This window comes from Anabrus simplex, chromosome 1, assembly GCF_040414725.1.
Source record: "Anabrus simplex isolate iqAnaSimp1 chromosome 1, ASM4041472v1, whole genome shotgun sequence".
In the NCBI taxonomy this organism is placed as follows: domain Eukaryota; kingdom Metazoa; phylum Arthropoda; class Insecta; order Orthoptera; family Tettigoniidae; genus Anabrus; species Anabrus simplex.
In genome coordinates, this window is record NC_090265.1 from 1287957512 (window position 1) to 1287982713 (window position 25202).

The 25202-nt window shown below is 40.3% G+C and overlaps 1 protein-coding gene across 1 annotated transcript in view; it reads left to right on the forward strand.

Moving 5' to 3' along the window:
- Positions 1-25202, forward strand: part of LOC136858735 (serine-rich adhesin for platelets) — a 274358-nt gene that overhangs the window by 102579 nt on the left and 146577 nt on the right. The window contains exon 3 of the mRNA XM_068225735.1: positions 15897-16129. Coding sequence (XP_068081836.1) covers positions 15897-16129 — 233 coding nt within the window. The remainder of the gene's footprint in view (positions 1-15896; positions 16130-25202) is intronic.

Here is a 25202-nt window from a genome sequence, read left to right on the forward strand (position 1 = left end):
TCTTCTGTAAATAATACGTGTTAAAATTTTGCAGGCATGAGATACTAAACTAATAGTGCGGTAGTTTTCACACCTGTCAGCACCGGCTTTCTTGGGAATAGGTATAACAACATTCTGCCGAAAATCGGATGGGACTTCTCCTGTCTCATACATCTTGCACACTAAATGAAATAACCTTACCATGCTGGCTTCTCCTAAGGCAGTCACTAATTCAGAGGGAATATCATCAATTCCAGGTGCCTTGTTCCTATTTAGGTCACTCACAGCTCTGTCAAACTCTGACCTCAAAATTGGGTCTCCCATTTCATCAGCATCAACAGCCCCTTCATGTTCCAGAACGAAATTATCTACATCGTTACCTTGATACAACTGTTGGATATGCTCCTGCCATCTTTCTGCTTTGTCTTCTTTCCCTAGCAGTGGCTTTCCATCTGAGCTCTTAATATTCATACACCTAGATTTCCTTTCTCCAAAGTTTTCCTTGATTTTCCTGTATGCAGCATCTACCTTTCCCAGGACCATACAGCCTTCGACATCCTTGCACTTCTCCTTCAGCCATTCTTCCTTAGCTACCTTGCAGTTTCTATCCACTTCATTCTTTAATCGCCTGTATTCTTTTCTGCCCTCTTCATTTCTAGCGTTCTTGTATTTTCGTCGTTCATCAATCAGGTTTAGTATCTCCTGAGTTATCCACTGATTCTTAGTTGATCTTTTCTTCCTTCCTAACATTTTTTCAGCAGCCCTACTGACTTCATTTTTCATGACTCTCCACTCTTCCTCTACTGTGTTTCCTTCGGCCTTTTCATTTAGTCCTTGTGCAACATGTTCCTTGAAACAATCCATCACACTCTTTTCTTTCAACTTGTCTAGATCCCATCTTTTTGCATTCTTTCCTTTCTTCAATTTCTTCAACTTCAGATGGCATTTCATGACCAACAAGTTGTGGTCAGAGTCCACGTCTGCTCCTGGGAAAGTTTTGCAATCCAACACCTGGTTTCTGAATCTCTGCCTAATCATAATGAAGTCTATTTGATACCTTCCAGTGTCTCCAGGTCTCGTCCACGTATACAGCCGTCGTTTGTGGTGTTTGAACCAAGTATTGGCGAGGACTAAATTATGGTCAGTGCAGAATTCAACCAGCCGACTCCCTCTTTCGTTCCTTTGTCCCAATCCAAATTCTCCTACTGTGCTACCTTCTCTTCCTTGGCCTACCACTGCGTTCCAGTCTCCCATCACAATTAGATTCTCGTCACCTTTGACATATTGTATTAAATCTTCTATCTCCTCATATATTCTTTCAATTTCTTCATCATCCGCTGAACTAGTAGGCATATAGACCTGCACTATTGTGGTGGGCATTGGTTTGGTGTCTATCTTGGCGACAATAATTCTTTCACTATGCTATATATGTGAGCCATATTCTATGTTTGTAGCTGTCGCATAAGTGTCCGAAAAAGTAATTCACTGTGAAAAAACCTTATCCATATTTCACCCTATTTAACGTGCTAAATCAATCTTACCCATAAATAGATAGGAGAAAATATCTGTTCTTATCGTTCAATCCGGTTGTCGATATGATGTACCGTTTAGCAGCAATTAAATTTTAAATGGAGGTAAACATGCGTGCACTGTCTTATGTCTATCTATATTCACTGAAGTCGATTTGTAGCGATCTAGGAAGGGTGTGTGTAGCATTATAATTATTAGTTTACAAATCGATGATGACTGTCAACAGGAGTTTGTCTGCTATTGTAATCAGTACTCCCCACATCGACTTTGACTGGCAATATGAACAGGATCCTTCTCCAACTCCTGTGTACCATTGTTATGAATAATTTCCTTCTGGATTTGACTGGTAGAAGGTTAGGACTCATGGATTTTTTTCAAGACTTCCTTATCCGATCGGGTTTCGCAGTGGGCAAGGGTGCCCGCTATTATAAACAAATGTACCCATTTAATGTGACTAGCGTTAGGTATAGTGGCCTGCTATTATAATGGAACTCTCCAACTCGGTGTGACTGGCAGTAAGCTAACTGGCATTAGGAACAGGAGCCTGTGATTATAATGATAACAGCACAACTCAATTTTGACTGGCAGTAGGGAAGTTGCCTGCCATTATAATAAAATATCCTTAACTGTTATCTGTCAGGAAGTAGGAAATAGGGCCTACCATTGAAACGAAAACTCCCCAAATCGATTGTGACCCCGCAGTAGGCAATGGGGCCTGCCATTATAATAAAAATTCCCAAGTCGATTGTGGATGGTAGTAGGCAAGTGGACCTGCCGTTATCATCAGAATCATAACGAGTGGAAGAGAAAGTGTGAGCTCTTAAGTTGTTCCTTGTTGGCTAGTAGAGAAACTGTGATGAATCGTCCGCTAGGGGCAGCACCATTACTATCTGAGGGTTGATATCTGTAGTTGTAATATGTTTATGTTCGATAGTGTTGTTCTGTGAAGGCAAAAGCATAAGTGTCGAGCATTATTTTAAGTCAAAGTGAAGAACGTGTGGTTTGGTGATAGTGTTTATTTTTTAGTGTAAACATAGTGCATAGCTTATAAAACAAACAAACAGAAGAGGAAATAATGGCTACTTGCTTAGTTCCAGGCTGTAAGTCTGGCTATAAAACTACGAAAGGTAAACATTTCTTCAAACCACCTAAAAATGAAGCAGAATTTTCATATGGGGAAAGGTGATTCCCGGAAAAGACAAAAAGATTTCTGATAAGTGTTATGTGTGCGATTCTATCTTTATGATGAATTTATAGTTAATCAGATTCATTTGTAATACCAGGCGAACAGGTAGAAATTCCTAGAGTTATATGGAAATGAAAACTGGCACTGTCCCTCTTATATTCCCCATTTTGCCACAATATCTCACGAAACAATTAAACAAACGAAAATCGCCCCGTAAACGACAGCCTCCGACGATTGAAAAAAGGTTTAATAACACAGGCCTCACTGCGAATTCAATTTCGATGCTTTTTCTGAGAGTGCTAAAAGAAATTATATAGGTTCAGTCACAGCTAAGAAGACAATAAGTTCACTTACAAACAAACTAAAGAGACAGGAACGTAATATAATGACTACCCGTAATAAATTGAATATATGATACTGTATAGGCCTTTAGGCGTATGCCGTATCAAGAAAATACGGTGAAATTATTTACGTTTCGCAGAGAACTGTGCTCTGCGTCATCAGAAGAAAATCTCGACTGTCCACGAGAACGGCTTCTTAAACAATGATTTTTTAAATTTAAAAATTTAAATTTCAATTATCTGCGTGAAAGCATCAATGGCAAATTGAAAATAGCTAATGCTCAGATTTTGTTGCTAGAAGAACAACTAAGAGATACCAAATTACAATCAAATTACTGAGTGAATCGACATTAAGCAGAAAGCAAAAGGTGATTACTGACACCATACTAAATAAAAGTCAGCTATGAAATAAGAAAGGGATGACATATGACTATGAATTCATTTTAGATGGTCTCTTATTTAAAATTAAATCACCTAAGGGCTATAGACACTGTATAAGGCATGACATGCTTACTCTTCCTTCGGAGGCTTATCTGCGAAAATTAATTAATGCCTCAAGTGCCCTTACGGCGTGAAGACCCATGCCATTAGTGCTATTGCGAACTATTTCTGCGATGAGAAGAGTGAAAACAATCGCAATGAAATTCTAATATTTGACGAAGTAGAACTAAGCCCTAAAGGTAACAATTGAGAGCATCAGGTAGGTATCCGAGTATTTATGGGATAATGGATTCCGATATGTGTTCACAGCCAAATTTAACCAGGATCCACTAGAACAGCACTTTGGTATACTACGCTCATTAAGTTGTGACGACCACCCTTCAACAATAAATGTTCTGAAATTACACAAGTTGCAGTCTGTTTATGTCCTAACCAAACGTATCCTGTCATCGGGTAGTAATTTTGAACCAAAATTTGAACTGACATTGACATCATTCGTCAATTAAATGAGAACACTCGCTAAGAAGACAGAAGAGACAAATAAGGCTGTAGTAAAAAATGCATAAAATAAAATAAAATAAAACAAGCACTAGGCTTCACTGAGAACATGAATGACCTCTTACCGGACTGAGAGAACAATTTAGGTCTAATTAACAGTGATAGTCGCAGTCTTTCAAAGGAGTACTTGATTTATTATCTAGGAGGATATGTAGTACGCAACGTATACAAGGTCGCAAAATGTCATAAATGTGTCAGCCTCTTTCCCGGAAAGCCTACAGAAGAAATACTTGCCGCAGTCCTCACATTTATTAGGGACTATAGCAATGAATAGAGCATTGACAGCACTTTCCTCACCCATCCTTCAAGAGCAGTTTATAATGTGTTCGTGCAAGTTGAAAGTGCAGTGGAACAAAAACTCTCCGTGAACATAGTCTACGGGGCGGTATATTTTGCGAGTGTTTGGACAGTTTGCTGCGATGACCATGTTGCGGACATTATCCACAAACTTGTTTTACATTATATCAAGTGTCAATTCCATTTTGTAACAAGACAGATAAGAAAGGAGCTGAAATCTTCTAAGACCACAAAGTCAACCCGGAAGCTATGTAAAATATCCGACAACTGACTTCCGGAATGGTAAGCAAAAGCATAATATTTTGCTTGCAATAACTGTCTTTTATTCGTATGCTGACTTGTGAGCTCATGCTCGCTTACTGCTGGAAGAGCGGCCTAGCGGAGGAACCGATGAACTAGGGGAGAGATCACACTTTTACCTTGTACTTGCTATGTCACAACTCCACAACTCACACTTTACATTGGAAACAACAAACGTGGACGTCCCTCTGCTGTTCCTCGGATAGCGCTAACAGACATGGAATTTAAAAAATCTTATTCACTACATGTACAGTAATTTACTTCGATATCCGCATACAAAGTATAATAACGTAGCAAAGCACGAGTACATTTGCTAGTATAAAAAACAAAAAGTGCCGGAAGCGAGCAGTTATGCCATTAAAAAGGACGCACTTTGGTACAAATATAAAAATCTAGAAAGGAAATGTACTTCAGGAGAAAAATTTAAAAATTTAAGAATGTAAGAGAAATTAATTGTTGGAATAGTCTGCTGTCGATCAGAACTAAGTGTAACTAGAGAATACTATCGTTTCCGGGTGTTCTAACTTCCCTCAGTGAAGATGTAACCACCTTTCCGTTTAATGTGGTGATGTGCCAACCACGCGAGTGACTGAAGGTTATCACTATCTAGGGGGTTGAAGTTGTTCACGCCCGTAGTTTAACCTCAAATTGCTCTACACGTGACCCCGGGTGGTGCTAAAAGACTAGATGCGACCGTACTGTCCTCATCGACCTCGCGGCAATGACAATCAAAGAGTTAGCCATTTTCAGGGCGCAGCATCCTACACATGGACATTAGACCCTCAATTAGTCATCCGTCAACTAAACATTGAGAGTCTAAGTAGAGCCAAAAGTGAATACTTATCGAAGATACTTCTGTATCATTCTGTTCATATTCTGGTGCTGCAGGAAACTAATTGGGAAGATGAACACCAACTGATTACCAGGGGAAAAATACCTGCGTACAAACTATCAGACTCCACCACCCTAAATATGGCATCGCCATCCATATGAAGAACTTTATTGGCAACTACGATGTTCTGCCACCAGACTCCAGTAACAATATCTTTATCACATCCGTTAAGGTTCAAAATATTACTATCCTAAACGCTTCCAAACCACCAATGGCAAATTGGCCAGACACTATCACGCTAATACTCACCGAAAATAGAGTTATCCTAGGTGACATTAACAGATATCATACATTATGGGGTTATAAGGAAAACTATGAGAATTGCGATAGACTATTCCAATTGATAGGCATTAATAACCTGACAGTGGTGTATGACGCTAAGGACAAAGATATATTGCATTCAGTACGATGGGATCATTACTATTCTCCAGACTTGTGTTTTATGTCACATGGTCTGATGACCCAAACTTCACAAACCCAAAGGCAAGTACTGAACGATTTCCCACGAAGCCAACACAAGTCCATAATCTAAAAAATCGGTCTGCAAATCCCAGTAATTAGTTCAACACCTAACGCTCGGTGGAATTTTCAGAAAGCTGACTGGAAACTGTACTCCATGTACACTGATGCTAATATAAGATTGATAAAAGCATCTCCTGAGAACTACGATAGTTTCGTAGGACTAATCAAAGCTGCTTCTAAGCGAAGTATCCGGAGAGGATTCTGTAAATATTACACACCTGGGTGGAGTGAGGAATCCAGCCGTATACGCAAAGAGTATAAACAAGACAACAGTCATGAGAAAACTACTGAACTTCTGGCATCCTTGGACAGTGCCAGGAAAGAAAAGTGGAACAAAACTGTTGAAAGGTTCAGCTTTACTCACTCAAGCCAGAAAGCTTGGTCACTTCTCCGAAAAATGGACTCATCAAACTAGCCAACAAGAAAACGATCATCTATGAATTTAGAGAACACTGCCAACTACCTTGTCTCATCATCCAGGACCATGAAAGATAAGAAATACAGCAGAAAAATTCGAGATGAGCTCAAGCGGAATAACCTGCTGAGCAAGTTGGCTGAAACTTCATGAGAAGCTGACGCCAATACTTTGCGAACTACTGCCTTGGCCACAGTGTACACTGCAGCTGAGTACTGTGCCGGAATATGGTTAAATAGGTCTCACTTCAACCTAATTGATATCCAACTTCGCCAGACAATGCGTATTGTATCCGTCAGGCTGTACTCATCTCCAGTGCAATGGTTGCCTGTTCTTCGTAATATCTCTCCCCCTCATATAAGGAGACAACAGGCACTTACCAGCTTACGGTGCAGAATAATGAAGAATGAGGTCCTTCCTATACATCAAGATAAAGAGCAACACACTACAACTAGGCTGAAATAAATAAAACCAGCGTGGAAGACAGCTTTGGATCTGTCTTGTCCTCGGTTAAATTCCAGGAATGCCTGGAGAGAAGAGTGGAGGATGTCGTCTCCCCGTGGCTTATATCACATCTCCGACACCAGCATAAAACTGGCTTGCTTCAGTTTGCCCCGTGCTGTCTGGTCAACCCTGAACTGGATCCGATGTTGTGTTGGTAGGCCTGGCGCAGCGCTACATCTATGGGGATGAGCAAATTCTCCCTGTTGTGACTATGGTGTTCAAGTGCAGTCTATCAAGCAAATAGTTCTAGAGTGCCCCCTACATGCATTTCCTGGTTCCGTGGACGAATTCTATTAAGTAACACCGGAAGGATAAAAAAATTGGACATTATAATATAAAAGTGAAGTTCTGTTGCTGTTACCAACCTGTATATTTGTATATTTTGTATATTTTGATTGCCATGTGCACATCATATGCTAATAATAATAATAATAATAATAATAATAATAATAATAATAATAATAATAATAATAATAATAATAATAATAATTTTAATAATAATAATCACTATCCAGATAGGAAAAGTGAAAGAGTTACCACCCTTCCATGAACGAGAATAACAACAAAAGAAAGGAAAGGTCATGAAGGGGATGAAAACGAAAAACTCCCTGGGTCTCGAAAACCTAATACGTCGGAGTCAGAAAAGAACAAGAGTTGAACAAGGGAGGTCAGAGGAGATAGATGAAAGTGAGGAGCCTGGCACAAGTAAGTGGAAGCAATGCCAGGACTGAGGTAAAGGTCCCTTTGATTAGTGTTATATAGAGGATGGTTGCCTAGTTGTCCTTCCTCTTAAAACAATCACCACCACCACTACCACCACCACCACCACCAGAACTCTGTAATACAATGATGCAATGAGATATTAAACTGATGTACCAGCACTATTTCAGTTTCACTATTATCCTACTCGCCCATGGTGAGTTATCAGCGAAAAAGGAGCGTTCTGAGTGTGATTAGGCTGCTATAAAACAAAGCTTTTAGCACGTGCTATAAACATAACGTCTTCAGGAGGTGGTGAAACGAGCTATATTATGTGTAAGTAGGCTAAGTACCAACCATCAGCACAACGAGAGAGGACTCGGAGTGGAGGAACCATCAGTAATACAAAGCAGCGCACAGTACTATAATAAGACAGATAAAACCCCGTTCTCCCAGCATAATATACGGTACTCTAATGGAAACTCTAGTGTCACTTAGTAACCAGAGTAGTGAAGAGAGCATTCATTACGGCCATCAAGCAGCTCGAGAAGAATAGTGACACTGAATTATCCTATGAAATCCCCAACGAAATATATTTACCTCCAATACAATTTAATACAGAAAAACATGCCGGTCTGTAGGAACACATTCATAACCTTAGTTTATTTAATTATTTTGGTACTTTCTTTCTAAGAGCTTCTGTGTTTATACACAAGCGGAAATGAAAAGTGTTACACCATAAACACTTTGACCGAATGCCCCCAAACTGATACCCCCAGCAATTCCATGCCTGTGAGACGTGAACATGTCCATAGACGACCTGATGGAAGATCACAGGAAGCAGCGATTATCGAGGTGCATACAACTCCAACTCCTGGAATCATGCTGTGGTCAGCAACTCGATATGATTACAGGACGGATTTGGTACTTGTTGAAGGGAGACTAAATGCTCGCAAGTATGTGGAAAGAATGTTAAAACCTGTTATCATACCCTTCATAACGAGGGTAACAAATGGTATATTCTAGCAGGAAATGCTATAGCCCACATTTCAGTTCACACCAGAAACGCCTTGAAGAATGTTCGGATTCTTGACGGGCCTGCCCGGTCACCCGATTTATTTCCATGCTACACCAAATAAAAGAGTGTATTCGTACCCGTGGGGGATCATACCTCATACTTACGATGATGATGATGATGATGATGATGATGATGATGATGATGATGATGATGATGGACAGTTCCGAATGGACTGGAAGTTTAATATCTAATACCTGTTATGTGATGGACATTTCCACAAAGTTTGATAAATATCGGAGTGGTACTTCATGGTGTAACACTTTCCACTTCCGCCAGTGTACAACGAGAGATCCAGAATTTATCTAGAGAGAATCTGGAACTCGAGCTGTATTTATTTTGACTATTTAGAGAAAAAATACAAAACGAAATATTTGTAATAAAAGTAAATAAATATAATACAAATCAAAAACCTAATTATACATAATCTATACCGAGAATAAAACTTTCAGCACATTGTTTTATTTTAATTTAAACTCTATGGGCTCCAGTCTCTCAATACGTCGTCTGTTGGCTTCATTGGAATAACATAGTTATGTCCAATTGGTTGAGCAGCCTGTGGTCAAATGTACTATTGAAGGTGCTTCAGTGCGTTATTCCGATGAATTTACATAAAATCAAATGTAAAATGAAAGTGATAACAGGATTAGCTGATGAGTCACTTGATCTGGCACATTATAGTGGCCTGAGTTGTGTTTGTTAATGCCACATAAGCGGTGAAATGTTGGCAATGCTTTTCCTCTACTCTTCTACATATTGGTCTCAGAGATAGTTCTCTGTTTTTTCTTTTTCTTTCTTTCTTTTACCTATGAGCTCACTGAGGATGTTGGATATGTTGGTAACCTCTTCAGAGAAAAGATTTATGCAGTAGATAGCATGGGGTACCTTAAATAGTGAATCTCCCTCCTTGGTTAGTCCTGCAATATGCATTCTTCGTGTTTAATGAACGTAGCTCAGAACATGGTCTGTGACTTTCCCAGATCAAAACAACGAGTTTTTTATTGAATTTGTGATCCTGTTGTTTTGATGAATTTTGGTAGGAATTAATGTTTTGTTTTGTTTTGTTTTGTTTTGTTTTGTTTTGTTTTGTTTTGTTTTGTTTTGTTTTGTTTTGTTTTGTTTTGTTTTGTTTTGTTTTGTTTTGTTTTGTTTTGTTTTGTTTTGTTTTGTTTTGTTTTGTTTAGTTTAGTTTAGTTTAGTTTAGTTTAGTTTAGTTTAGTTTAGTTTAGTTTAGTTTAGTTTAGTTTAGTTTAGTTTAGTTTAGTTTAGTTTTGTTTTGTTTTGTTTTGTTTTGTTCATGTGGGTGAAATTCCACCCTGGTTAGAATGCATTATTGTAAGTACACCACGCACAGTGTCTTAGGTGAATATGCATACTCTGTGTTGCATAACTCTGAAATAAAATAATTTCAGAAAGAAATTATTTAGCATTAGTCTTATGTTTACTTCTACATTACACCCACAATGTTTGCGTGATGATTTAAGAATCAGGCTGTATAAATAACAGTAACGTCACCACAATTAAAATAAACATTTGAATGAGCTGGAGCTCACATTAAGATGTTAGATCTCCGACTATGTGAGGCTCCCTGTAATTCACTTCAGAACCTTCAATTAGACCAACTTAAATATGCCTCCAAAATCAAGAGGAGAGCCTAGAAATGGACCATTTTGTCCCATCGGTCCTTCTAGTATTAAAATATGCAAATAGCTCTGAACCAATTCTGAAGTTCTTGCACAGTTCAAAATAAAGGAATTAGCTATGAACATTACAATTCCACAGGAAATATCATGTCATTAATTCGTGCTACATTATACTACATGACATTACTACGTCATCACGTAAAGTAATTCAATTTGGAATCCCATAATTGGGCATAGTTCCTCCTGGAGTTGTGGTGACCCTGAAAAAGCCAGAACAAACATTTCATGGCGATAACAAGGTAATTACACTGAGATAGATCATTGTGTCAATACTCTACTACATTAAACACGATGTGCTAGATTATTATCCATAATAAATGTAAGCCCTGCGGGAGGGAGTTTTGAATTCATTACCGGTACCGGTGCATTAGAATGCTCCTCACCCGGTCAATTTAGGAAGTTGCAAAATTTTATTGTAAAGTTGTAGTACTGAAAATTTAAAAGATAGTTGCAAAATCTAGATTATTGTCTCCCTGTATTCCCTGTAGGAATATTATTTGTGAGAAAGAATTCTTAATAAAAATCCATTGTTGTATTTAAGCAACACAACTGTGTTGGTGTTGACTGTAGTCGTAAAACAATGTTTACGAATGGATTCGATTTACAAATTGATAATAATGATACGTAATCCATAGCCTGTTTCCAGTCATTCGACCAGGTCAGATGAGGAGGAATTGTTCCGGCTGCCGGAGCCTGTCGCACTCCTCTGGGACAATGATTAATGACTGACAGATGAAATGGAACGATATTGGAGAGTGTTGTTGGAATGAAAGTTGACGGGGAAAACTGGAATACCCGGGGAAAATATTGCCCCACCTCCGCTTTGTCCAGCACAAATTTCACATGGAGTGACCGGAATTTGAACCACGGAACCCAGCGGTGAGAGACCGGCGCCTTGCCGCCTGAGCCACGGAAGCTCTTCGATTTACAAATTATGTCTCTATATTTATACAGTAGATACAAGCACAAACATGTGCAACATTGCAAATTCCGTGCCCACGTTTCAGGTGGTTATTCGCAGTCACAGTACTGCTGAATGAAACGTGATACTTTGGTGTATTCGGTTAGGTTCATTTTCTTTGGTAAGTTTAACAATGACACCTAGTCGCCATTCTTCTGAAAATTGCTCTCCTCACCAACAAGTGTTACACAGTCTAGTAACGTCTAAAGTCTAAACTACTATGTTGCAAAAGTTCAAATGATAGTTCACCTAAATTGGCTTTGTGTTCCATATACGGACCCATACGGCCACATGCACCTCTACATTTGTAACCATGTCTGTGTTTACGTTCGGGTCCTACATGCATATCTCATTTTAAAAGTCGTAGGCATAGTGTGGAGTTGGCTGGTTAATGTTTCTACAATACTGAACTTATCAAGCATTTTGCTTATCCTTTGTGAGAAATTATTTGCTGTTCGTGTCTCTTGCTGCGTTGTCAGAACACCTGATAGTCCAGTAAGTTCCCGAACGATACGGTACAACGTCTCTGCGTCATTGTTACTCGCAGCTAAGCACTCCACACTTAAATGGATTAATAATATCAATGTAAGTAATTTTATATTATGGACATAGACTACATTAGAAACGAATTTCAACAGACGCAATAACATGAGAAACATAAGAAAATACGAAATTTTATGATGACATTTCCATGCAATAAAAAATTTCTGAACTACGCTACGTGTAGGCACATCGTAAAAGAGAACAGTCGAATACACCAATATGTTGCCATCGAATTACTACGTCTCATATCATAAGAAGGGAGAATCCGAAATGTAGACTAAGAACCATAACAATACTTAAGGGATAAACAGGAAAAATGTATTGAAATATTCCACCGAATCTATTACGAAATGAAGAAGTAAATGGTTTTAAATATTTACGTGGTATTTGATTCTCTGTGGCCGGCCCCGCGGTGTAGGGGCAACCTACCTGCCTCTCTCCCGGAGGCCCCGGGTTCGATTCCCGCCCAGGTCAGGGATTTTTCTCTCGACCTGAGGGCTTGTTCGAGGTCCACTCAGCCTACGTGATTAGAATTGAGGAGCTATCTGACGGTGAGATGGCGGCCCCGGTCTCGAAAGCCCAGAATAACGGCCGAGAGCATGCGTCGTGCTGACCACACGAACCTTCATAATCTGCAGGCCTTCGAGCTGAGCAGCGGTCGCTGGGCAGGCCAAGGCCCTTTCAAGGGCGTTAAGTTTTTTTTTCTATTGGCTTTACGTCGCACCAACAGAGATATGTCTTATGGCGACGGTGGGACAGGAAAGGGCTAGGATTGGGAAGGAAGCGGCCGTGGCCTTAATTAAGGTACAGCCCCAGCATTTGCCTGGTGTGAAAATGGGAAACCACGGAAAACCATTTTCAGGGCTGCCGACAGTGGGGTTCGAACCTACTATCTCCCGAATACTGGATACTGGCCGCACTTAAGCGACTGCAGCTATCGAGCTCGGTAGGGCGTTAAGTGCCGTGGGGTTTGGTTTTATTTGATTCTCTAGTTATGTCACAGAACACAGTCAGTCCTCCCCATTTGGTAGTTATCCGTGACTAGGTGAGAAGACTGTTTATTCATTCATGCACGAACACATCATGAAATAATTCACTCACCAGTGCATGTAGTAATTCATTCATTATTTCAATCATTGAATTCATTCAAAATGTATGTTGTAATTGTAGCAACTGGGCGAATTGGCCGTGGTGTTCGGTTCGCGCAGCTCTGAACTTCCATCCGGGAAATAGTGGGTTCGAGCCCCATGTCGGCAGCCCTGAAGATGGTTTTCCGTGGTTTTCCAATTTCACACCAGGCAAATGCTTGGACTGTACCTTAATTAAGGCCACGGCCACTTCCTTCCCATTACTAGGCCTTTCCTATCCCATCGTCTCCATAAGACCTATCTGTGTCGGTGCGATGTAAAGCCAATTACAAAAAAAGAGTTTAATAAAAACAGTCTGGATTACAATAGAAGATTACTCTTTCCCCAGTTTCAGATGATCCGAAACTGGGTGATGGGAGTATTCTATTCTATTTTAACTCAGTGTATTACTGATAGGTTATTCAGTCTGTAGAAAGTAATTCATGAAATACATTTAGAAATCGATATATCATTTTTAAATAAGTTTCTTCTTTTCCTGGTACAATGTTGTTATCATATTTTATTTTTCAGGTAGTTTTAAATGTATCTATTCATAAATTATTTTCAACAGACTGAAGAACCTAACAGTTAAAAAAATAATTATACAAGTATTCCACATCCGTTCACAGTACGAAGACAGATTATGAATTTGGTTGACTTTGGCGATATGCTGAATATCCTATATCAGATGTTGCAACACAATTCCTTATTGTCTACGTTCTTCTTAATGCAGTGTTGTTACAGTATGTGTATGTTCAGTCCTTAGCCCGAAGGCTGGTTCGAGCCTCAACAGCTCCGCCATTGGCTGTCATAGATTGCCTAGGCATCCCTGAAGAGGCGTACTGGGAAATGAGTAGTGAGCTAGTTTCCCGTTGCTTTCTTCGCTGAGACAGAAGTTGGTATTACATATCAGTCTACCAAGCCCACTGAAATGCATGCAGCAGCCGACCCTATGAGAAACATTTTCACACCATTCGTAGCAGGGACTGGCTGTACGAGGAATGGCATTACTAGAATCGCTCATACCTCAGTCACTTTCATATTGTCAAAGACTGAGACAGATCAATGAAAGTAACAACGTTCCTCTAGCCCATACCCGAAGACACGGTGCACTCAAAACACTAAGTCTCGCTAGGAAAGGCATCTTGTTACAGTATGGTTCTAAAAATACATTGGGCGAAATATGTCAGCAAATTGTTTACTTTCAATTTTGTCTATGATTCGAGCAGTATAGTCAAAACTGTGAGTAATTTATTTATTTGAATTGTAAAATCTTGTGCATGTATTGTGTATGTATTTCACATGTTTATCTCTGACTACTGCATACATACAAACATGTTCCATGATTTTGCTAGCACTGACACCTACAGATTTTAGAATGGGAAACAGCAATAAGTGGGAAGGTAGCAACCTTCGCTTTTCTTGAAGTGACCTTGTTCCCCATTTTTACATCAGGCAATTGCTGGGTGTGTACCTAAATGCTACGCCGCTTCTTTCCCAGTCCTGACCCTGTCCTATCTCAAGGTCTCCGTAAGACCTGTAAATGGTGTTGTGACGTAAAGTAAATATTCTGAAGTACAGACCCAGTATTCACCTGATATACATCAGAGAGATGTTTAGAAAAAGACCACCTTCAAAGTTTTCCTTTCAATAACTCGAGATAGACAGAGCCACGAAATAACGTACTGCACTTCACGGAAGTTACTTTCACTTTAGTGCAAGCATTATTACTAAGTTTGCACCAGGTCTTTACGAAAGGAGCTACTCATATGGTCAGTCCTGCTGCAATAGTACTTCCTGGCTAAGTGGGGAAAGCAGTGGCAAACTACCTCACTCATCATCATGACGTGTGAACCCCACTGCGGTGCCACCATTGGTTTTTACGGTTTCCTCCAAAACCCATCACCTTTGGTGGTAATATTTGGTGTACGGGCTGAAAGTATAAATAACAGAGAGACAGACAGACAGACAGACAGACAGACAGACAGACAGACAGACAGACAGACAGAAGCTCTACAATTAATATACGGTATCCTTGTCAGTTCTGTTCTATTGGTTTTCACCAGTGTCCATTTGGCCAGTTTTATTCTGTACTTAAAACCCTTTTGGCATGTACTATATGTATTCGACACGACCTAATAGCTGAAAGCCTGTCTGAAGTACAGCAGAGTACTGGCAATTCGAGCCCCGGTACTTTGAGTTTCCGAGTAATTCGAGCCAGTCTTAGGAAAATTAAACTATTACTAAATAATAGGAAAACCCCGATTATACGTTCGTCACAAACACGTTTTTCGTTCACAACATGCGTACAGATGAATATCGGTAGATAAAGTACGCGGTACTACGTTACTTCGAGTGGCAAGTGGAAGCTACGTTCACTGTCACTATGCTTCTTAGAAGATTCGGTATATTGCTAACAAAATACTCTGGAAATATCTTTAACATTTAAATACGTGCTTCTTTTAAACTTGGTAATGTTACACAATATTTAACTCAGGTGCTTATTACCTTGTTTGTCTTTTCTTTCCAATCATTAAACATTTATTCACTCTTTATCCTTTGATTTGTTTTTTTCTGTGTAATCCGAGTTCTTTGTAATTTGAGGTATGGCCAGCTTCAGATAGTTCGAATTACTGGGGCTGCATAATGCATTATGGTCGTGAACGCTGAATATTCATCATCAACAACAATGTCTCTCTCACTGAGACATTTGATCTTGAACAATGACATTGCCAGCTTTTTTATACGGCCAGTCTGTACACAAAGTAGTTTTCTGGACTGTTCTTTTACATTTACTGATAATGAATACTGTTGTGGTTGCAGAATCCGTCTGGCAGCGGCGTCGTGTCGAGCGCCGGTAGCGGTTCGAGCAGTGGTCGTGTGGGCCGGTGGGCGAGCGAAGAACCGGTCCCAGCCTCTCAGCCAGCGTCGGGCGACTCCAGCAAGTTGAGGGTCAGTACGAGCCCTGACACTGGTCCGAGCTGGAGATCCGAGCCGCAGCCTCAGCAACAGCAGAAGTCGCCTAGCGGGGACAAAGACGACATGGCGGCCACTAGGTGAGTTCTCCGACACCATCCCTATTTGTTGTCAGCAAGTGTCCTTTGTCACAGAGTGACGCTAGGTCATTGAGCCCCCTCTCTCACCATTCTTACTACCACCAACCTCCGCACATGGTACTAGAAATCCTTTTAGAGTTCTATCATTCCAATTGACAACTACCCTCAGATATTGACTGCATTATCTCACGTTTACGTTCGAAGAAACTGCGTATCTTCTCTAGTTTGTTCGCGCTCACTACAGCAGTAAACTTCTATGTTTACACTGAGGTAAACGTCATTTTTTTGACTTTCGATTCGTTCATCAGTTACATGCTGACTGGTAACAGCAGAGCGACAACTGAAGACCATAACTGTAGATGAAATTATTATATGTGCGATACGCTAATATTTCCTAGAATTTTTCAGTTCCACTCCGTGTAAAATTTGTTGTGTAAAGAGGGTTGAGTCGTATCTCAAGTGAAGTGTGCTTGAAATAGTTACCGAATTCAATTGTAGAGATAAATCCTCCTTAAATATTATTTTTTAAGAACTTGAGGCATAATAATCAACTACAAAGTGTTCTAAGTGCGTGTGAAATATATCCGATTCTAACGTCGGTAGTGGTGCGTGTGTATTTGTAACCATACTTAAATAGACAAAGACTATAACTTAGTTGTTTTCATGAGTTCGAAGTGGTGTCGTACCGAAAAATCAATTCTGTAGTCACCAAGAGAAGGATTTGAACTAACTTATTTTATTATTTGCCATCAAGAGGCATAGTAGGGAGCTGAACTCCAACCAACTGGTTAGAAAGGTAATAATAATTGCGCCTTGGACCATGACACTCCTTCTAAACCTAACCCCTAAACTATGGTGCCGCAGTGTCTTTTCCTCTGTCATATCATAAATGTTAAAACAGAAAGCACAATGCATATACCGAGTGAAAGTGTACTTTTTTTCATATTAAGAGTTTGTGATTCCGTACTCACTGAAAGTGGAAATGTCTTCTGGTAACCAGTGTTTGTGTTATGTAAGATCTGGAATTCATAATCGGTGCAAGTGAAACATCCGAGTGACGTCGGGAAAGGTCCATCTGAATTTTTTCCTGCAGCTGAAGTGGGAAAATCTTGAAGAACTAAATCAAAATTTTGTGACCGTAAAAATTCGACACTATGCCCATGGTTACTCACCACAATATTGTTAGCACTCACGCTTCTAAACCGTAGTCGTCGAAACAGATTTATTAATATAGTTTAAAAAATAAAACTGCATTCGTCTAATTGGATTGTCCTTAGGGATAGCAGGCCTATTATAACTCATACCGACATCTGAGGCGAATTATTGTACTGTGAATGATGGGTGTACGTACTTAATTTCAGAGACGGAAGGAGTATTTAACCAGCCATTGAAGGTTAGCTAGAAACTATGTTTACTTTGCAACTTCGAAATGATCCGTCTTGACACTGTAAGAAATATAATTCATGTTTAAGTCAATCATTTCTTACATTTTTTTTTTCTCGGTAACCGAAAGTGTGATTAATTTGTCGGCCAAAACGCAAACGATACATCGGTGACAACTGACATAGTTTGTGCCAATTATGTGTCTCCTTTTCATAATACTGTACTTCGTCATCAAAAGCATTTATCGATTTTTGAAGCTAAAGGACAGGAAACGATTTTATTATATTATTACATTGTAGTTGGTGAGCAGTAGTTATATTATTGTTTCCGTCAATCTCTTGGTGTAAGAGTAGCGTGACTGCCTCTTACCTGGTGGCCCTAAGTTCAATTCCCGGCCAGTCCAGAGATTTTAATTCTGGACTGAGGGCTGGAAGGAGTTCGCTAACCCTTGTAGAGACCATCTATGGAGCTGTCTGATACGAAAGGCAGAGGATCCGGTCAATAAAGCAAGCAATATGACTGAGTACGTCACCGTGCTGACCACGTGTTACTAAGTACTTCAGGGTCGTCGGACTGGGCAGCAGTCACCTTGGCAGGCCAAGGCTCTAACGAGCTGGTGCATCACGGGTTTGTTTAGTTGTTTACCGTTATTATTTCCAACTCATTGTCAACTTATAGGCTAGCCATGATAGTTAATGCGTGCTTTATTTGCCCGGAGGTCGTGGGTCCGATTTCCTGTCAGGAAATCGAAAAAGCATAAGAACGAGATTTCTAATTCTGGAGGGTCCCATGGTCCTGTGGTTCACTCAGCCAGCACCAAAAATAAGTGCCAGGTTAAGTCTTGGGAGCAAAGAGAGCTGAGCATAGATCTAACTACTCTATCCCACTTAGTTCCAAGGTTAAGGATAGTGGAAGCCTTTGCTATCCACAGCCCCAAGGAACTTCGTGGCGTGTACGGAGATGACTTACGTCAGGCTACTGTGTGCTCAGCATGATTAGCTAGTATAATTTTTAAACCATGCTTACAGTTTTCTTATTCTGAATTTATAATCCACGGAAGCAATAGTTTTGCGTGCAATCTGAACCACTTGGATGAGATATTTTGTCTTGAAAATATAAGAATTAATTATGATTCGAACCAAGACCGTTTTCGTGAAAAGCTGACAACGAGGTCTCTCACCTGACTTGCTCCTGTATGAGTTTAAGTGCATCGTGTTGAAGAAAATACATGTGCATTGTGTTGATGGAAACATAGCCAAGCCAAGTGAAATGAGCTGAAATGGGAAAATAATTGGTTTCATATTTTTTAATTGAAAACTGAAATGAAAATAAAATGCAAACACAAAACTGGAGGTTCCGTGGGTATTATTACGATATAAACAGTTGGGTACAACTACAAGCTCGTTTTAGCAAATAATTGACACAGTGATTTGTAAGAAACAGTGCAGTACATTGTACTTTTCTTTTACTTTCTCACGTGTTAATGTGCCAAGGAGCTTGTTTGTAACCAGATAAATTCAGGGTACTTGAGTACTTTCCGAGCAGGCCGAAGAGAAATGACCTTGGCGATGTGAGAGTGAACGTGCTTTGGGTTCAGTATAAAGAGCAGGGAGTTGTTAACCCTCGGTACTATCATTACGAAGAGATTTAACCGCGTGCTGTACTACTGTCGATGTAAAGTGAAGTGCTCTTTATACAAATCAGCTTTTGACTGATTAAATAACTGAATGAATGAATGAATGAGAGTGGGTGAGAGTGAGAATGTGTGAAAAGTTGTATTAATCATAATGTGCCACTGAGGCTAACATGATTATCTATATAAAGTCTACACTTAATAAATTATACAAAAACAAAGCCAAAGACAAATAAGACTAAAATTAAATGCTAACGTAATGTCATGTTGCATTTAGTGTGGAAGGTAAACAGTGAGTGAATATTGGCACCAGTGAAAACGAGTGCACGTGCGTACAATGAAATTAGTGCAATAGTGATATAGCGGATGAGTGAATATGCCAACAATGAACGCAGTGCAAGAGTGAATAAGTGAAACAGTGAGTGGGTGAACATGCCTACGACGGTGTGAATGTAGGACAGAATGGATGAGTGAGTGCTTGCGTGAATATGTGCATGACGGACTGAATGTAGGATAGAATGGATGAGTGAGTGATTGAGTGAATATGTGTAGGACGAACTGAATGTAGGAGTGAGTGATTGAGTGAGTGAATATAACTATGGTGGAATGAATGTAGGATTGAGTGAATATACCTAATGTATGAAGGAATGAATGGTCGAAGTGAGAGACTGAATATGCGTATGGTAGACTGAGTGTAGGAATAAGTGTGTGAGTATGCCTATGGTGGATTGACTGTAGTAGATACGCGTACAATGTACTGAATATAGTTTGAAATAATTTAATTAGTGAGTGAATGTCCGGCTTCATGGCTAAATGGTTACCGTGCTGGCCTTTGGTCACAGGGGTCCCGGGTTCGATTCCCGGCAGGGTCTGGCATTTTAACCATAATTGATTAATTCCCCCGGCACGGGAACTGGGTGCATGTGTCGTCTTCATCATCATTTCATCCTCATCACGACGCGCAGGTCGCCTACGGAAGTCAAATCAAAAGACGTGCACCTGGCGAGCCGAAGTTCTCGGACACATCCCGGCACTAAAAGCCACACGCCATTTCTTTCTTTAGTGAGTGAATGATAAAATCCGCAAGACGTTTGTGGTTCACGCCAAGCCAAAGAGACCCGAGACAGTGAGTGAGTGAGTGAGTGAGTGAGTGAGTGTGAATATTGTTAGGCCTTTTTCAGCTCACCTTCTATGACGGATAAGGAGACTAATGAGTGAATTTTCCCCTCAAGTTCAAAGGCATCGATAGGTCTTGTCTTCAGAAATTAAATTAAAACTGTTGATCGACAGACTAACAATGAGACATAATACCTGTTATCCACGAAGGGCATGATATCGGAGTGGCATAGTCATTGGCTTCACACCAAAGCGGCCGCGGGTCGAATCGCGGCCAGTGCATATGGTATTTTGAATTAAAATCACGTCTTTCTGATTCAGACTGCATATAAAACTTGGTAGTTTGCCATTGCTTTCCTCACTAAGCCGGTGTGACTGACCCTGTGAGTAGCAGCTTTCATAACACTCACATTGTCAGATGTTCAAGTCGTGCTCCAAATGTTATTACTCAGCCCACTCATACATCAGCCCCTTCCATACTGTCACAGTCATAAATGGTGCTCTGGCCTGTATCACGGGTGGCCCAGATTGGTTGCGCAGTAGATGTTAGTTTTTCCTCGTCCTGCTCGTGACGTCATCACAGGAGCACCGTGACTGTGTAGCATACAACCGCACGTGTATCTCATTTCGTTGTTTATATATGTCTATCTTATAAAGAAAGGATTTCCACGTAATAACTATACGTAATTTCTTTCCGTTGCTGTTGGCTTATATAGTGGCCTACTGTATTTTGCGTAGTATGTGTGTCGTAGTTCGTTTCTGTGAGATCTCTGTTAAGTTGCTGTGTTTCGTGCAGTGAGGTGCACTTATTTTCTTTTCGTTAGTTGCGTGAACAGTGTTATAGTAGCTGGAGTGAAATTTGTGTTCATTGTACAGTATCATTGCGATAGAAAACTGAGCCGTTAATGATTTACCGACCGAGCTCGATAGCTGCAGTCGCTTAAGTGCGCCCAGTATCCAGTATTCAGGAGATAGTGGGTTCGAACCCAACTGTCGGCAGCCCTGAAGATTGTTTTCCGTGGTTTCCCATTTTCACACCAGGCAAATGCTGGGGCTGCACCTTAATTAAGGCCACAGACGCTTCCTTCACATTCCCAGGCCTTTCCTGTCCCATCGTCGCCATAAGATCTATCTGTGTCGGTGAGACGTAAAGCAAATAGCAAAAAAAAAAAAAAAGATTCACCGCAATCTACAGCGACACCTGATTGTTCAGCAGAGGGATTTCGGTACCTCGCCGGCTACATCGCCGACCGTGAAAGAAATGACAGGTCAATGCGAAGTCCCACTGGGGAAATGCTTTCCATTTCTTCTGGTACAGCCCCTGTGGGATGGATAGAAATGTTAAATCGGGGAGGTCTACTCGTTCCATCGTTAGAATGGTAAACCAAATAAAGGAATTTGAGTTAATTTTCAGGGACACTCACGGACGTGCTGAACTGTGACGCATACCTAATAATAAGGGCTCTATTCAGGATCAGAATTCAGGACAGGTGTCTGTGCGAAATCGGTACGAGTCACTCCAGGTAGAACAACAGAGGGAAGATGAGGGACAGGGAACTGTTGGTGAGATGTGTGGAAGTAGGAGGAAGGGAAAAGGTAGGAAAGGAAAACGGTGAGTAGAGGATAGGAAAAGACAGGTGGAACAGGGTCATGGGAAGGAGAAAAGGGAGGAGGAAGTAGCTTCTGCAGCTATCAGGAAAGATAGGGCTCACCAGGAGGGGAGGGGATCAAATGAGGTGGGGAGGGTTGAAGCTCTGGTCATGGGGGATTCCATCGTCAGACACATGGGGAAAGTGTGTGGAGGAAAGGGTACCAGGGTAGAGTGTTATCCAGGAATTAGGTTGAGGCAGATGTTGAGGAAAGTAGAAGAGAGGGAGGAGGGGAAGGAGAAGGTGGTAGTGTTTCACGTTGGTACCAACAACGTAAGGCAAGCTGATATAAGTACCAACATAGTTGGAGATGTGCGGGATCTGGTAAATGCAACACAGGTGAAGTTTAAGAAAGCGGAGATTGTTATTAGTGGAATACTGTGTAGAAGGGATACTGACTGGAGGGTGATTGGGGATTTAAATGAGACTATGGAGTGGGTATGTGGGAAACTGGGAGTGAAATTTCTAGATCCTAATGGGTGAGTAGGAGATTGGGATCTGCGCTCAGATGGCCTTCATTTAAACCGCAGTGGTACGTATAAGTTAGGAAATTTGTTTGGAAGGGTAATAGGGAGGTACATTCAGGGAAACGGGATGGCCTAGGGAGCGGTGATAAGGGAACAGGGAACTGGAAATCAAGTAGGGATGACATAAAATTGTTAGTGTTGAACTGTAGAAGTATTGTAAGGAAAAGAATAGAATTAAGTAATTTAATAGATATATATTTACCAGATATTGTAATAGGAGTTTAATCATGGCTGAGAAATGATATAATGGATGCAGAAATTTTCTCACGGCACTGGAGTGTGTATCGTAGAGATAGGATAGGAAGGGTGGGAGGGGGAGTGTTCATTCTGGTGAAAGAAGAATTTGTAAGCTACGAAAATGTTAAAGATGAGACACATGAAATTCTAGGTGTAAGGCTCATTTCTAAAGATAATAGGCAACTTGATATATTTGGAGTGTACAGATCGGGAAAGGGTAGCACTGACGCGGATTCGGAATTATTTGATAGGATAGTCAGCTATGTGGGAAACGACACGGAAAGAAATGTGATTGTAGCGGGAGATCTGAATTTGCCAGATGTCAATTGGGAAGGAAATGCGAACGACAGGAAGCATGACCAACAAATGGAAAATAAGTTAATATGGGAAGGACAGCTGATTCAGAAAGTGATGGAACCAACCAGAGGGAAAAATATCCTGGATGTGGTGCTGATAAAACCAGATGAGCTCTATAGGGAAAACTGAAGTAATAGATGGTATTAGTGATCATGAAGCTGTTTTTGTGGTAGTTAAAAATAAATGCGATAGAAAGGAAGGTCTTAAAAGTAGGACTGTTAGGCAGTACCATATGGCTGATAAAGCAGGCATGAGGCAGTTTCTAAAAAGTAACTATGATCGGTGGAAAACGGTAAATAAAAATGTAAACAGACTCTGGGATGGGTTTAAAGAAATTGTTGAGGAATGCGAAAACAGGTTTGTACCTTTAAGGGTGGTAAGGAATGGTAAAGACCCACCTTATTATAATAGAGAAATAAAGAGACTAAGAAGGAGGTGCAGACTGGAAAGAAATAGAGTTAGAAATGGCTGTGAAAGTAAGGAGAAATTGAAGGAACTTACTAGAAAATTGAATCTAGCAAAGAAGGCAGCTAAGGATAACATGATGGCAAGCATAATTGGCAGTCATACGAATTTTAGTGAAAAATGGAAGGGTATGTATAGGTATTTTAAGGCAGAAACAGGTTCCAAGAAGGACATTCCAGCAATAATTAATGAACAAGGGGAGTGTGTATGTGAGGATCTTCAAAAGGCAGAAGTATTCAGTCAGCAGTATGTAAAGATTGTTGGTTACAAGGAAAATGTCGAGATAGAGGAGGAGACTAAAGCCAAAGAAGTAATAACATTTACATATGATAACAATGACATTTACAATAAGATACAAAAGTTGAACTCTAGAAAAGCGGCTGGAATTGATCAGATTTCTGGGGATATACTAAAGACAGTGGGTTGGGATATAGTACCATATCTGAAGTACTTCCTTGATTATTGTTTGGTCGGAGGAGCTATACCAGATGAATGGAGAGTTGCTATAGTAGCCCCTGTGTATAAAGGAAAGGGTGATAGACATAAATCTGAAAATTACAGGCCAGTAAGTTTGACATGCATTGTATGTAAGCTTTGGGAAGGCATTCTTTCTGATTATATTAGACATGTTTGCGAAATTAATAACTGGTTCGATAGAAGGCAATTCGGTTTTAGGAAAGGTTATTCCACTGAAGCTCAACTTGTAGGATTCCAGCAAGGTATAGCAGATATCTTGGATTCTGGAGGTCAAATGGACTGTATCGCGATTGACCTGTCTAAAGCATTTGATAGGGTGGATCATGGGAGACTACTGGCAAAAATGAGTGCAATTGGACTAGACAAAAGAGTGACTGAATGGGTTGCTATATTTCTAGAAAATAGATCTCAGAGAATTAGGGTAGGTGAAGCTTTATCTGACCCTGTAACAATTAAGAGGGGAATTCCTCAAGGCAGTATTATCGGACCTTTATATTTTCTTATATATATAAATGATATGAGTAAAGGAGTGGTATCGGAGGTAAGGCTTTTTGCGGATGATGTTATTCTCTATAGAGTGATAAGTTACAAGATTGTGAGCAACTGCAGCGTGACCTCGAAAATGTTGTGAGATGGACAGCAGGCAATGGTATGATGATAAACGGGGTTAAAAGTCAGGTTGTGAGTTTCACAAATAGGAAAAGTCCTCTCAGTTTTAATTACTGCGTTGATGGGGTGAAAGTTCCTTTTGGGGATCATTGTAAGTATCTAGGTGTTAATATAAGGAAAGATCTTTATTGGGGTAATCACATAAATGGGATTGTAAATAAAGGGTACAGATCTCTGCACATGGTTATGAGGGTGTTTAGGGGTTGTAGTAAGGATGTAAAGGAGAGGGCATATAAGTCTCTGGAAAGACCCCAACTAGAGTATGGTTCCAGTGTATGAGACCCTCACCAGGATTACCTGATTCAAGAACTGGAAAAAATTCAAAGAAAAGCAGCTCGATTTGTTCTGGGTGATTTCCGACAAAAGAGTAGCGTTACAAAAATGTTGCAATGTTTGGGTTGGGAAGAATTGAGAGAAAGAAGAAGAGCTGCTCGACTAAGTGGTATGTTCCGAGCTGTCAGCGGAGAGTTGGCGTGGAATGACATTAGTAGACGAATAAGTTTGAATGGCGTTTATAAAAGTAGGAAAGATCACAATATGAAGATAAAGTTGGAATTCAA